Source organism: Brugia malayi (genome assembly GCF_000002995.4).
Source record: "Brugia malayi strain FR3 genome assembly, contig: Bm_v4_Chr1_scaffold_001, whole genome shotgun sequence".
Lineage (NCBI taxonomy): Eukaryota > Metazoa > Nematoda > Chromadorea > Rhabditida > Onchocercidae > Brugia > Brugia malayi.
The window spans coordinates 7,424,955-7,439,504 of NW_025062475.1; the positions used below are offsets into that span (position 1 = coordinate 7,424,955).

General features: G+C 35.1%; 3 protein-coding genes across 8 annotated transcripts; 1 reads left to right on the forward strand and 2 right to left on the reverse strand.

Annotated features, from left to right (window-relative positions):
• Nucleotides 1-796: 796 nt before the first annotated feature.
• Bma-pcf-11 (Uncharacterized protein) lies at nt 797-6,929 on the reverse strand (the record flags this gene model as incomplete). Of its 3 annotated transcripts, XM_043076937.1 has the most annotated exons (16): nt 797-940; nt 1,066-1,161; nt 1,261-1,337; nt 1,499-1,562; nt 1,763-1,940; nt 2,049-2,289; nt 2,439-2,542; nt 2,622-2,729; nt 2,946-3,056; nt 3,147-3,746; nt 4,344-4,430; nt 4,944-5,077; nt 5,697-6,059; nt 6,172-6,303; nt 6,531-6,654; nt 6,892-6,929. In XM_043076937.1, 16 exons carry the CDS (start codon nt 6,927-6,929, stop codon nt 797-799), a joined length of 2,601 nt encoding a protein of 866 aa, XP_042932871.1. The 3 variants fall into 3 exon arrangements, with proteins under 3 accessions (XP_042932871.1, XP_042932872.1, XP_042932873.1); XM_043076938.1 differs by lacking the exon at nt 6,892-6,929 and having other exon boundaries at nt 6,531-6,620; XM_043076939.1 differs by lacking the exons at nt 5,697-6,059; nt 6,172-6,303; nt 6,531-6,654; nt 6,892-6,929 and having other exon boundaries at nt 4,944-5,074.
• A 435-nt stretch (nt 6,930-7,364) lies between these two features.
• On the reverse strand, nt 7,365-8,905 carry Bm606 (Uncharacterized protein; the record flags this gene model as incomplete). The annotated part of the gene is made up of 5 exons (XM_043076940.1): nt 7,365-7,506; nt 7,898-7,987; nt 8,153-8,312; nt 8,479-8,555; nt 8,874-8,905. 5 exons carry the CDS (start codon nt 8,903-8,905, stop codon nt 7,365-7,367), a joined length of 501 nt encoding a protein of 166 aa, XP_042932874.1.
• A 919-nt stretch (nt 8,906-9,824) lies between these two features.
• Nucleotides 9,825-13,764, forward strand: Bma-rsp-8 (Uncharacterized protein; the record flags this gene model as incomplete). Of its 4 annotated transcripts, XM_043076941.1 has the most annotated exons (10): nt 9,825-9,851; nt 10,127-10,273; nt 10,559-10,690; nt 11,031-11,254; nt 11,703-11,772; nt 12,176-12,261; nt 12,393-12,446; nt 12,612-12,759; nt 13,180-13,508; nt 13,626-13,764. In XM_043076941.1, 10 exons carry the CDS (start codon nt 9,825-9,827, stop codon nt 13,762-13,764), a joined length of 1,356 nt encoding a protein of 451 aa, XP_042932875.1. The 4 variants fall into 4 exon arrangements, with proteins under 4 accessions (XP_042932875.1, XP_042932876.1, XP_042932877.1 ...); XM_043076942.1 differs by lacking the exon at nt 9,825-9,851; XM_043076943.1 differs by lacking the exons at nt 9,825-9,851; nt 10,127-10,273; nt 10,559-10,690 and having other exon boundaries at nt 11,100-11,254.
• Between the last annotated feature and the right edge of the window lie 786 nt (nt 13,765-14,550).

Sequence of the window (14,550 nt, forward strand, 5' to 3'; positions counted from 1 at the left end):
TAGAGTTAACTAACATTATAGTTTCTCATACCAGTGTGCTACATCGACACTGTATTTCTTTGGAAAATTCTTTGAAGATTTCCCTTTTGTACGAAAATTGAATTCAGTATTAATCCGGCTCTACAAAGAACGGCCTACCTTGGTAATTTTTGTCTTTACGGTAGTACGAAAGGAGAGTCGTGAGAATTAGCATTTATAACTTCCTGATTTCTATGAATTTTCTGTCTTTTCCTGAACCTTCTGTTATTGCCTTTTCTTTTTCTAAATATTTTTTTCTCCCAGAATCTATTTAAATATTTACTCAAATGGAATGCATTGAATCGTGAGAGAGATTTTGCAGGATATCATATATAAAGACCGCAATCCACATTTTCATTAGCATCACGAGCACTTGCAATACAATAAAACTCCATAAGTAACTTTACTGAATTACAATCAATTCATAACTTTTCCTGCATAACATAATGCTGGCCTCCTTTCATTAAAATTTATTTTTTATAAAAAAAAAAAAAAAAAAAAAAAAAACTGCAAACATTCAATAAAGCGAAAGAAAAACTTAAGAATTGATCAGAACACTTTCAGAAACAAAACAATTATTATAAGTTAAAAAATAATACGATGCAACAACGACACGAAAAAGAAATTTTATTTTTCCTCATGACCATTAAAAATAATGAAATAGTAAATGCTCCAAATCTTCAAACCTGGAAGAAAACTTCGAAAAAATTATTGTATTGCATGTCACAAACGCATGTATGCCTGTGTTACGTTCTGTACATATATGTGTAAGTGCTGATCAACTATCCAGAGAAGGAAAATCTTTTTTTAATTTCAAAGATTTCAGGAATGACAACTTATCATTTTGCTCTTCTTCACTCGGGCTATCATCTTCTGGTATTCGGATGACTGATGCATCCAGTATACAACCTGGGTGGAATATCTGCAAGAAACACAATGCGAATAACTGACTGCAATCCTTTTATTGACAAATGAAACTAAAAGAAAGAAGAATTAACTTCTACAAAATTCAAACATTAATTTTCAGTAATAACAGATGAGTCTTACTCTGCCATCCTGGCCAAGCATACAGTCCCGAAGTTTCCATATGTCATCATCTTCATCCCAATATTCTTCAAATTTTTCTTTACATACACCACATTCCTGAAAATTCCAATTGGACCAAAATTTATTGTAAACTGTCACAATTCTCTTCAAATCTGAATAAAAGAAAATTGGACAAATCTCGACCAAAATAACTACCTTAGATGGAACTGAGTCAGATGGTATGCTATATGTCCCTCTATTTGCATCTTTTGCTGCATCATTAGACCCAGCACCTGTAAAGAAAATTATTGAAAAGGTTTTGATTAAAATTTTTTGCTAATGGTGCAAAAAAAAAAGGACAGTTAATAATTACTAATAAAATATATTTCTCATTCTTAAAATTGTAATGGAAAAACTGTAAGAAATCTTATTGCAAGAAAAGCGGTTTGTTTACCAGCAAGACGAGTTGCTGATGTCGATGCTGATAATTCCTCTTGTTCACTAAATTCATACCATTCCTAAAAAAGGACATAAAACCGGCATCACTTTCATTCTCTGAATACCTATTTTTATCGGTAAAAAAAAAAAACTCCAGAATCGCGTATGTCCCTATGTTAAATGATATCGCATAAAATCACTTATAAAATGAAAATGAACATAAGTGCGATCGAAAAGTCATGGATTAGATGAAATCTACAAGCAATTGCAAAAAACCTACATCAACCGGCAAGTACCACTCACGGCAACGTGAACTTTCATTTGACTTTAGATTTTCACGAAAATGCCAGTCAAGATGCTGCTGGTACCTTTCACCCTTAAGCTCACTAAAGCGTAAACCGCAATTAGGACAAAGACGTCTTTTCTGATGAAGGCTTTCCACCACAGACGTATACCGTCTGAAACAAAGTGCTCAGACATTTTCACAGCAATTTATTTTTTAACTTTATTTAAGATTCATAATCATTCAAACTCAACAAAAATTAACAGAGAATTAGCAAACCAACATTCTGAGAGCACGCATCGAGAAAGATTTAAGATCAGTTGGCGGTCTCGGCAGTCTTTCGGTTACCTCACCACGATGTTCAGAAGGAATAGGTGGTGTAACAGATCGATTAGGTGAATCTCCTCCTCCTGTTTCATCTCTTCTGCTATTCACATTCAAAGCAGAAAGTATTCCGGTACGCTGCAGTTTGGCAAGCAAACCTTTAACATCAACCGCTGCGTGAGGTTCGGTTCCACTTGAGGCTAAAAAATTAAAGCTGAGAATTATCAAAGCAAGTGAAAGGGGTCTTATACTTGGTCCAAAAATTAGGAAACCAGAGCATGGAACAATTATGTCAATTTTTTCCTCCTCAAACCAAAAAGATGTAAAGAAAACAGGAAGCACTGAAAACCTGCAGTTTTGTTCGACGTTTCAGCACCTATACGAGGCATATATCGTAGTAGTTCATAACATGGATCAGGTTCAATTTTAACTTCTGGTGGAGGACCACCCAATCTGCAATAACATGCTATAAACAACACACAGAGAACTTTTATTCGAAAATCCAATTTTAAGGAATAACTACATTATATACCTTATTTCATGGCGTACTCCGTTAATCGTAGCAAAAATCGGTGGACCACCAAATGCACCCTTGAATGGATAAGTTCCCATATACAGTTCACGTGATGGAGCACCAAATCTATAATATATATGAGAATCAGAAGGGCTTCTTCTTTATAAACAACCCGCAAATTCAATCACTAAGTAAACTGCAGATAACAAAACGATATGCACGCGATTTTTTAGCGACAAATGGAAAGACAACATCCATTCAACTGTATATAGGATAATTTAACTCTGCTGGACAAAACGCAGTTTTAACCTATTATGGTAACAAAATTACCCGTACATTTACCTTAAAACGTGTTCTTCACCGTCAATTATTACTCTTTTCTCTTCACCAAATGCTAGTTGATAAGCGACACCATCAATGATAACATTTCGTGGCACACCCGTAAAATAGATCCTAAATTAAAAGCGTCAGACCTCAGACCACATTTCGAATCAAAATGTTCCAACTTAAATTTAATCTTAGAAAAATGCTGAAAACACAAACCTATGCGGCAAGCCATTCCTTTCAATAACTGGAACGTCATTAATATATGAAACTTCGTAGGCTCGACCATCCACAAATATTCTGTTATTTGCCGGAATACCTTCCAGCTTTGGAGTTTCGTTATTGATGATTGGTGGTACACGGTTTGAATCGGTTCGTGTTAAATCTTGGTGATTTGTGGAGGCAGAAATGACAGGAGAACCTGCTAGAATCGAAGCCATATTGGGAACTGGCATTGGTAAAGGTACCGCTGGCATTATAGGTGGTAGAAATCGTAGTGGGCCAGAGGTAGATGGAATTGCAGGCAAAATTACTGGTCCGGAGACTGGTACCATAACTTGAGTAGGCGGTGCTGTCAACATGTTTGTACTGGAGGGCACTTGTGCGCGTCGTGCCGTGGTAATGAAAGCATGAGAACCGAGATCATTTGTTGGGCGTATTATGGCGGAAGATGTTGAAGGCGAATTCGTACGACGATCTCTTTCATGAGGTGGAGTACGTATTCGAGGTTTCTTCTCCATAGTTTCCACATCAGAGATACATGGTGGAGACTTACGTTTTATATCGTTTGGTGAACGTCTACCGAATTCATGTTCTTTTCTGAAAAATCACGAAAATACACTTATTTGGGAAAAATTGGATGGGCAAACCAAATTTTATAGGACTCAAAGCCAATCAAGAACGATGATAAAAATTCAATCAACTGACTTCATTCTTTTAAATTTATAACTATAAGAAAATAATGTTTTGTAAAGATAAAAGTGAAGATAACAAAGCGTAAAAACACAAAACTCCAAAAAATTTGGGTTTGAATATAAGTTACAGTGTTTAAAGAAAGTTTTAGATATTTTCTGAATAATACAAGATAGCCGCAAACAAGAGTTTTATATTAGACAGTTCACCGTGCTATATCCGATAGCTTCCATTTCACTTTCTGAAAATCTGATTAATTCCATGTACATTAGGGGCAGAACTGACAATAAACAATCTGCTAACTAACAATTTTCAACTTTTCAGGCCAACGTTATTTTCCGCCTTCATTTTTTTCTTTTGTTTGTCTTCTTTTTATTTCACTCCTTTTCAGATTGTAAAGCGAGCAATAGTCACCAATGTATTATATTTGTATTATATTTGCAGATTGCCATAGCGACATCCGTGTAGCTAGTCAATTTTTTCATGTAATAAAGTGGAAATCACCTGTGTACAAAACTCCGAGCACTTGTACTATCCAAGAGGTTCCCAGTTTGTTGTGTATTTAATCTTTCATCAACATCACTGCTGTCGCTGCAATACACGAAAATAACACTATAGTATCTTATTATTGGAAACCTAATGAGCAGAAAAGAGTTGGAAAAATAAGGAAGTTTTGAAGAGATTAATAGTTGATTAAATCAGTTATATGAAAATTGTAACACTGATAATTCTATGCCTCCAAGAATAAAAACAGCTGTAAATTCCAAATAATCGTATTATATATCTGTTAAAATCCCAGTGCATATAGAGCTTTCCTAATCTAGTCCTAAATATCCGATCGGAGCATTGGTGTATGATTCAAGATTATCATACGTTACTGCATGAACGAAGCACAAAGTTCTGTAAATTAGTCTCATGGAAAAATTATCCAATGATTCTCCCGTGGTTACTTTTGAGGAAGAATCGCTGACTAATACGATCATGAAGAGGAAGATAAAAAATGATGCCTTCATCTCAAAAGCAAAAATGTCATATTGAGTCATGCAATCTGGAACTGGTGAGACGATATTAACATGGACTTTAAAACCACTAAAAAAAATTTACATAGGCTCCTGCTTGACGATGGCATTTGCCGGATGAGATGCAACTAATGGCATTGGTCTGGTATTTGTCGCTCCATCAGAATGTTTCATCAATCTCGGATCCAAACCTATCTTTTTCTTCTCACAGTTCATTTGCTGAAATAAAATCATTAGGAAGACAACAAAATAAAAAAAAAAAAACTACCTTTGACTTGCTGCTGTTCTCCTCGATATTCTTGTCACCGAACACTGACTGGATGTGTGCACTTATAACTCATTTCCATCGAAGACACACCTACTCATATTTTCTTAAAAATGCACTTTCGGAACAACTAACTTTTCTGGGGAGCCTCGCCTAGAAAAGACAGTTATCCAGAAAAGCTGGACGACATAAGTGCAGAGGTGAAGAACAAGCGCGACAAAACACCATCAAATCCACTATCAAATTAAATCAACGATTTTGCGCGATAAAACTAGTACCGTCAAACCAACGGCTAAAAGAAGATATGCCAATTTTTTTTTCAAACCAGAAGAAACAACCTCTTCGCAAAAAGATGACGACTGATGCTAGTTGTAAATAACACACAGTAATTTCTCTTGGGGAGAATGGGAACAAGCATTAACTGAGATGTATGAGACACCCATTACAATATTTATTTTTAAGTAATGAAATTGATTTCCACAGAAGTTTGGAAATGATATAACTGTAATATGGACAACACACAAAATCATTTCGTTGCAATAATAAACAATGTATTATTATTAAATCATGTACCAATTTGTTGTCAACAGTAGCACTGGTAGTAGTAGTAGTAGTAGCAGTAGTAATAATAGTAGTGGTAGTAGCAGTAGTAGTAGTAGTAGTAGTAGTAGCAGACGTAGATGTAACAGAATTTTTCTGCAAAAAGTGTGGATTGACATGAACTTTTGCTGCTGCTCGAGGTTGGTGAGACGTCATTACAACAGGTTGTGGCCTAGATCCAGGTACCGGAGTGTTAACTGGTTGAGGAGTAACGATCGGCCAAGCTGGATCAATTGCATTTACAGCCAAATCTATTTTATACAACGTTGAACGTTGAAATATTCCTGTCCAAGTCTGTCTGAGTTTATGTAGTGCCAAACGTGTCCTTTCATCACCCTAAAAACAAAGTATCACTTTATACCTTTTTTTTTTTTTTTTTTATGCAGAAAGTGGTCTATTAAAATAAGCACACTTTAACACATGCTATGAAGACAAAAAAAGAACTAGCCGTTTCAAAAACATGCAGAAAGACTTTGTAAACAATTTTTTCAATATGTTCTTTGTAGTTACCAGCACCAGTTACATTTTTCAATATTGAATCCATAACATACATCACAGCCAATTTCTGAGGTGGTATAACCTAAAATTATATGGTTACTAATCATGTTAGAAATTGTCAATTTTCTATGATTTATTGCATCAGAGTGTTGTATACTACTTTATAGGTCAGAGTGAAATGCTTTACTCAAATGATACGCTTCTTATGAGTTTACGAGTTATTAACCTAATAATAAAGCACGTTTCAAAAACATGCAGAAAGACTTTGTAAACAATTTTTGTATTGTTGAACCAAACGAAATCACTTACTTTCATAATCTGTTGAGCAATAACAGCGACAATTTCCTTGGAAAATGAATTATAATCATCGGCAAGGATAGTCATCAAATTAATCTGCATTTTATTATTGTCTTTTAAATCATCCAATGCTTGTCTATAAAAAACGCTGGTGGAGAAGTGCAAAACAAACAAATCTGATTTTTTTAATCTCGACAAGCAAAGATTTCTTTAATATATTCCATCTTCGGCAGTGATAAAAGACTCAAAATATTTCTAAATAATTGCAGTAAAAAATACAATGAAATATGAAAAGCTATATTTGTATCAAACAACGTTATCAAAATCTGTTAAAACACAGTTCCCTAAATGAATTTTGGTAAAGACAAACAACCTATATTCAAGCGCAGCTTCTTCAGCATTTTTCGCCATAACTGTTAACAACAAATGCTATTCCTCGTGATTACAACCTAAAACACCTAGAAAAAATGCTGTTTTTGTTGACCGGGAAGTAGTTAGCAAGTCTTACTATTCGTCGCGGAATAACGTGCATTAAGATTATATATCATCAACATAAAGATTCAGACTTCATTTAATCACCTACTTGAAATTTAAGCATAACACAACCACTCCACCTTCACTCAGATTCCTTCACGGATCGGAACAACACATTGTCAGAAAAAATAGAACTAGAATAACTCATCCCAACACAAAGCAATTGCCAGGAAAGAACCGAAGTACCCACAACCATCTGCTCAAATTTTAGTTCTCAGATCTTCAAAGATGCGCTTTTTTTTAGAAATGATATTCGTTGAATCTACTAGAAACCAAACGGTGTAATCCAATTTCCTGATGTGGCACAATTCTTTACATTTTCAATGCTACTAGTAACTGGTGCTCCTGGATCTGCTTATCAAGAACAGTCCCACTCCGAAGACTAATTACGTCAAAACACGTAACACATAACACGTCGTACATTCCCTTCGCTTTACACAAAACATCGTTGCAACTGCCAAGCTCCCGGTATCTGTTTAAGCAGTTTTGAAGATAGCAGCCAGCAATAAAGTATATCAATTTCCTTTCTTCAACATCCCGCACATTATCTCTCTTACATAGTTAGGATGCTTTGATGAAACCTGATTTCTGCAAACGGTTTTAGCGAGTGAAATCAGCTGAAGACTACATATTGAGCAATGGATCAGTCAATACATGATGCAGAGACAACATACTTTATCAGTTCATCGCTTCAAACAGGAACATAACGATTCATATACGCAGCGTTTACATTTTTGTAAAACTTGTTCCACTGCTCAGGGGAGAACAGAACTCACAAATTATTTCCCGAATGACACCTACCAGCCATTCATATAATACAAAGAATAAACTGAAGGTTATAAAACCTAACAATAACTATGCCATGAAAAGATATCCAGTCGCGGAAGACATCCAGAAGTTCAGCCTGACTAATCCGTTCTTTCGATGATGCTAATCTGTAGAAAAATGTGATTTTATGTCAGCAATATAAAACATAAAAAAGGAATCTAGCAGAATTACCACAATCAGTTCAACAACCTTTTTTTCTTATAACCATTGCAAGATGCAAGTCATTTCGGTAAAAACACTAAAACATGAAACAATGTATGAAGGGGAAACACCTTAAGTGACCCACAACAGCTTCAAATTTCACTGAACGAATAGCTAGCGAATGTCCAAATGTCTTGGTTCGGGCACAAATCCAATATCTATGCCGGCGTAAAAAGTCATAAGTCCTAGCCACATCTTCGGACACACTTGATAACAGATAAGTGATATTACCTTTGTGATGCGTTCTTGTATACAAAAAGTTACCATACTGTTGAAACTATCAAATTTTTGGAATTAAAGAAATGGATCACTAACAAGCGAGTGCAGTACTATTATTATAATGCAACGATCCAAACTTTATCCCACCAAGTAACAATTTTGCTAAATGCAAACATACAGTATTCACTGCTACCAATTCCATGTAACACTAACAAGATTGGCTTATGCGATTTAGTAGCAGTGGAAGAAACCGTCCTGCCACACAATTTAAGAGCTCTAAATATTAAGAAAAAAAAAGTATTGCATCTTAAAATATGTTGTATACTTAACAACATATTTTAATACCGAAATGGCCACTTCCACTAAACTATTTCAAAATCTTAACACTCAAGAATCATACGGCTACTAATATGGAAGCATAATTATCTGCACAAAGTTCATCGCAGTTCGTTTTCCAGCAGCCTGATCTCTTGATTACACTTCAAGTACCCCATTCAACATTGTCAACTTCTTATTTCTTCCAATAACCTATCGACTTTGTTGCATATAATCACGTCTGAGAATCATGCTAACAACCTTTTAACATCATAATTGATAAGCTCCATATTATGAAATCAATAATTTGTGAATTATACATCATATTATAATGATAAAAATGATAGTATTAATTGCAACCAACAAAACGAGTAATTCGAATGAAATATCGAGCATTCATCCACATTCGGTTTACTCCAATTTGTATGCGTCTGCTTATCGTTCCACGTAAGTCCAGTAATTGTCTCGCGTCACACACGTGAAATAACGTCCACCTCAAACAACCTCCACTACCGCCCCGCGCTCACCGACCACCAGCACTGCCAACCGACTCACCGGAAACCGTTCCAATGGAGAGCACGCACGATCCGCTGTCCCAATGAATCGATGGCTTTATTCTATAAGCTGTGCATGGTATGGGACGATGCCAAGGGATCGTTGTGCAACTCCAACGCCTCATCCCTGTTGAAATAAATACAAGGATATCAAGGGTGGATGTATAGGTGTGCGGACTAGGTAAGGTATTATTTCTGCGAGAAAATGAGCATGTTGGGATATAAATTAATCAATACGTCATGTCAGTGATTTTATAAAGCTTAGCTTTGAGTCATTACACCTTCTTCACAAATAGTTCTCTTAGGAATGAAAAATAGCCGTCTGTAACAAAGTCATGCACGAATGGTCTTCCGAGCGTACTCTGTTGTTGGAAACATTTACTGAAAGTTTCAAATAAGATGCAGATGAACGACATCACACGAGCTTTACAATTAAGTAGAACAAGATCACTTGACGAATTCTTGTTGATTCAGAAATAATCTTGTGGAGAAGAATAGAAAAAATTATTCAGAACAGAGTGGATTGGGTGTTAAAATGAAGTATGATCTCAGACAAACAAAACAAAAGGATAAATCGTTTTAAATAATTGTAAATAAGATGCCAAGAGGAATTGCCCATCAACCTATCAATTATCAATATTCTAGTTGAGGTAGCATGTATTGCTGGATAAGTCAAGCAAAGGTATTTTTGTATCCAGCTATTTTTGGCTTCATGCTGATAGGCATTCTGCATCCATCGAAATAGCCGTGCTGCAGGGAAAGCAGACATGACATACGGAAATGAGTAAGATTTCGTGATATATGAAAGTAAGAAATGAATTGACGTAGAATTGTACTACTAGTGAGCCTCGCCAGTCGGCGAAAAAACTCATACACGTGACAAGTAGAAGTTCGAATTGCTAAAGATGGATGAGCTTACCTGATGTTTGAAAAGGAAAATAATTGAGGCGTATTTAGATGGACGACTGGAGCATCGATGGTCAAAAGGATGTACTTGGAGGAAAGTCGAGGACCTTGGATGAGATGATGGATTCCTTGCCAAGTGGATCAGCTGCATTCTGTGCAACTAAATTTCTGGAAAAAGATATAGATCAAGGGATGCGGGTATTTATTCGTGGTCATATTTATCTAAAAGTTCATTTTCCAAAAATTGAGTTTTTGAGAAATGCAATGAGGAGATGATCTTGGATGCATACTGTGAAGTTTTTTGAATTTTTCGTAGAACTTCTAAGAGATTTCTTTCCATACGGAACTTTCGAGTCAGTAACATTTAAATGTTACCTCATTTTACACGGTTGCGATGTAGTGTAATGGCAGTTGGGTAGCTAATATAGTAAAGAGCAGATTACGATCAAATTTTCAAGAAATTAAAAATTGCAAATTGTTCAGATAGTACCATGCACGTTATCGGGACAACGTAAGAAAGAACAGAAGTCGATCCGGAAAACAATGCTGAAAACAAAGTTGAGGAATGGAAAGGAGTTGTCAAATGCTGTGTTCCTGAAGAAAGTAACCTTCGATGTAAGTTCAAATATCGGATAATATTTGCATAAAGAATAGTTCCAGCCTTTGAGTACAGCTCATCGTTTTTACTGGAAGAGCTTCTTGGTGCTTACGGTTAGATCATCCAATAATTTTAGCAGTTTCACTCAACTCAATATAGTCCATCAGCTAAGTAGGTTCTCGGTGGTTCTTACACGTATTTTACTATGTTGTAGTTGGCAATAATATTTTCTCGGACTTTTAAATTTTTAAGAAGACATCGTGGTTTGCTTTATTAAAGTTTTGGTATTTCTTTACTTTAATAAGTTTTTTGAGTCAAAATTGATACGTTTTGATTTCTAATCGTGATGATTTCCAGGTAGAGAGATTTGCCGCTGACGAATGTGATGATGCAAAGGAACGCGGTGAGGCTAGAGCTCGATTAGCCATGAAACTAGGGGCGCGACCACCAAAAAATAATTATTTCAATTACAAGCAACTCAAGGAAGAATTAAATGTGAAAAAGAATTTAGAAGTCGGACTTGATAAGCTTTCAGCTTTGAAAGCTTTAAAGAAATTGGCAGTGAAAAAGAAAATGAAAAAGTAGTTCCGAAAATAGCATAGCTTTTTTACATTTTCTCTTTCATTTATTTTTGGAACACACTGAGATGAAAGACACTTTGTCTAGTGATCACCGTATGATATTTCTACTCAGTATAACAGAAGCAACATGGTGATCACCAATCATTTTTGATTAATTGCGTTTTTCTTGGGAAAATGAATTTTAAATAATGTAAATGTATCGAACAGATATATCGGTTAAATTTGTTGTAAATGGAATTTTCACTGATGAATCTTAATTGTTTCACTTTTTTCTTTTTTTTTTTTCGTTGAATTCAATAAAAATTTTTGTAAACTATTAGTTTTGACAGCAGATAGTTTTATCGCAAAAGAGTACTTATTCGTAGGCAGTTGATGCCGCATTCCCGATTCTTTTGTTTGCTTGTGTTACTTTGATCTAACATTTTTTAGGAAATGTACTCTTTTTTAGGAGAAATAACATGTGGAAGGAAAGTAGTAAATCTTCGGAAAGCAAAAGTAATGGCGAAAAAGCAAGTGATGTAAGTTATATTTTAGTGTAAAATTCATTCTTCTGTGGATCTTGTAGCTTTTATTTTATACGTTGTTGAGATTCTGGTAGTATGCAACGTAATCTGTAAGAATTAACAGATATCAATACAAATTCATCTATAATGCTGTATTTCTCTAGTATTTAACATATGCAGGACTAATATACTGAATCTAATGCATGCTAATTGACTATATCAAAGAAAGAAGAAGGGTTGAAACTAATCGATGAATCAATAAGCGGATAGATTGATGGAGAATTATAATAATTTATTTCATGAGTTAATAATGCACGACGGTAATGTAGTTTATATGTAGTTTCTCACCTGGAAAGGTGCATTTCTGATATTCAGTAATGTTGTTTTCACGGGAAATTTTCAGTTCTGCAAATTTTAGGAACGCAAAAGTGGCGATGTTGTTGAAAGAAGTGATGAAGATTCGCGTTCAAGATCTCCATCGGAGGCATCTAGATCTCGTTCACGGTCCTTTAATCATGTTTAATTGTATTTTATAAATGATCATTTAAAATGCTCAAAGTATAATTAATTTGCTTTCTTTTCCTAAATCTTATTCAATTGTCTTTTATTTTTATATCAGCTTGGCTACTTTGCAGTGATCGCAGACAATCGAGTTCATGCTCTCGTAGTCGTTCGAAAAGTCGTTTAAGGTAATCGCATACAGTTGATTATTTTTGTTGTTGGAAATAAGAATATATATTTGGGAAAGAAGATATATATTAATACATATAAAATTAAATTATCTGACTGATTTCTGAATTAAAAAGCATCTCTTATTTCAGTTACCCAAACTTTCCACCATCAAATACATTTAGATCAAGTCGTCGTTCGCGATCTCCACGATATCGCCGCAGTAGTTATGATGATCGCAGATACACATTTTCTCGACGAGATGAGCCAGAACCGTCTCGATGTCTCGGCGTTTTTGGCTTGTCTCTTTACACAACAGAACGTGACCTCAAAGTATGTGTTTTTCGAAAATTTTTCATTCGCTATAAGGAACAAAAGATTGTTTTCGTCACCCAAACTCATCTCCTGAAAAAGAACAAGCATTCTCGTTTTCTCAAATAGAAACGCACCAACAGCGGTATATTCTTAACCACCGTTTGATGTAGAATGCGTTTGCAGGAGGTGTTAATTACTGTTTGAGTTTTCAAATGAATTGTACTGATATCTCATTAAAGCTATTAGGTCATTCATTAAGGCAATTATGACTAAAGTTAAATTGAACTGAAGAAAATTTACAATATCATATTGCTAGCGTCATAAGATCGGAGAGGCTTTCTGGAAATTTTCGACTTCTTGTAAAAATTTTCAGGAAGTCGGGCAGTACAGAGTACAGACGTTTTTTATAAACGTTAATAATACAAACGTTTTTTAAAGGAATTATTCTCGCAGTATGGAGATTTGGATAACGTTCAATTGGTGTTTGACCATCCAACCGGACGTTCGCGGGGTTTCGGTTTTGTATATTTTAAAAAAATCGAAGATGCCATAGAAGCGAAGGAGCGAGTGGCAGGCACAGAAATTGACGGCCACAAAATTCGAATTGATTATTCGATAACAAAACGACCTCATACACCGACACCTGGCATATATATGGGAGCTGTAGATTCCCGTCGACGGGGACCACCGCGATCATATCGTCGGAGTCCTTCTCCATATCGTAGTTACAGACGATATCGAGATAGCCCACCAAACAGATATTACAGGTTTGTTGATAGATTCCAAATAAGTAAAGTATGGGAAGCATAAGGTATTTGTGTTTTTTGATTGAAAATGAAGTGAAATTTAAAAATTTTCATCGCCATTTTCATGGTTTTTTGCAGAGGATATGATTACGACGATTATGATCGTTATTCGCCACCATATCGGGACCGTTATAGACATAGTCCATCCCCTCGTTACTACGATGATCGCCATCGGAGGCGTTCTCGATCTTACGACCGTGACAGGGACTATTATTAATTAATTACAAAGAGTCCTTTCCTGCAAAAGCAAATGTTTTTTTTTTTTTTTTTTTTTTTTTTTTTTTTGTAAAGTAGCGGTTGTTTTTTCTTTTATTTACATTTATTGTTTGGTTTGTGCATTTGTTTTCCTGCTGATTTTCTTGTCTCACTGTGAAAGATAATACCCTTTTTTTCCAAAAAATTTTTTGTTGCAGTTCGCTGCAAGCCAGAAACGCTTGAGTGAAGTGATGATAAATGAAGAAAATGAAATGAAGAACTTTGAAGAACACAAATAATTCTGATGATGAAGAAAGAATGATGAGGAAAAACAGAAGAGCTCTGGGATTTGTTTTGGTTTGAAAAGAGAAAATTTTATATGAAAAGAGGAAAAGGTGAGCGTTATTGCTTGCTTAAATTCAAATTTCAGCATTCACCACAGCAAAGTTCTTTCCTCTGAAAAAAAGAACGTTGGAATAAGCATGTTCAGGTAATCCTTGTATTCAGTGTTACATATTACGCATCACACGTGGTTCAGTCTTTGAATATGAACTAGCGTGTTTATGGATTATTTGTATTGAATGACATTAAAGCTGATGTGTTTTGTTTTTCACAGTACATTCAGCATTGTGTAAGTTTCCTTTCTGCTACACTCACTTCTGAATGAAAAAAATTAATATTTATGAACATTTCATTCTTAATCAAAAACCAATCGATGTTTCAGTAGCACTGTTAACAAACAAGAAAAAATTGCCGAAACAACTGTGTATCAAATCTCCAAAAAAGTTGAGTAAATGTTATTTATGAT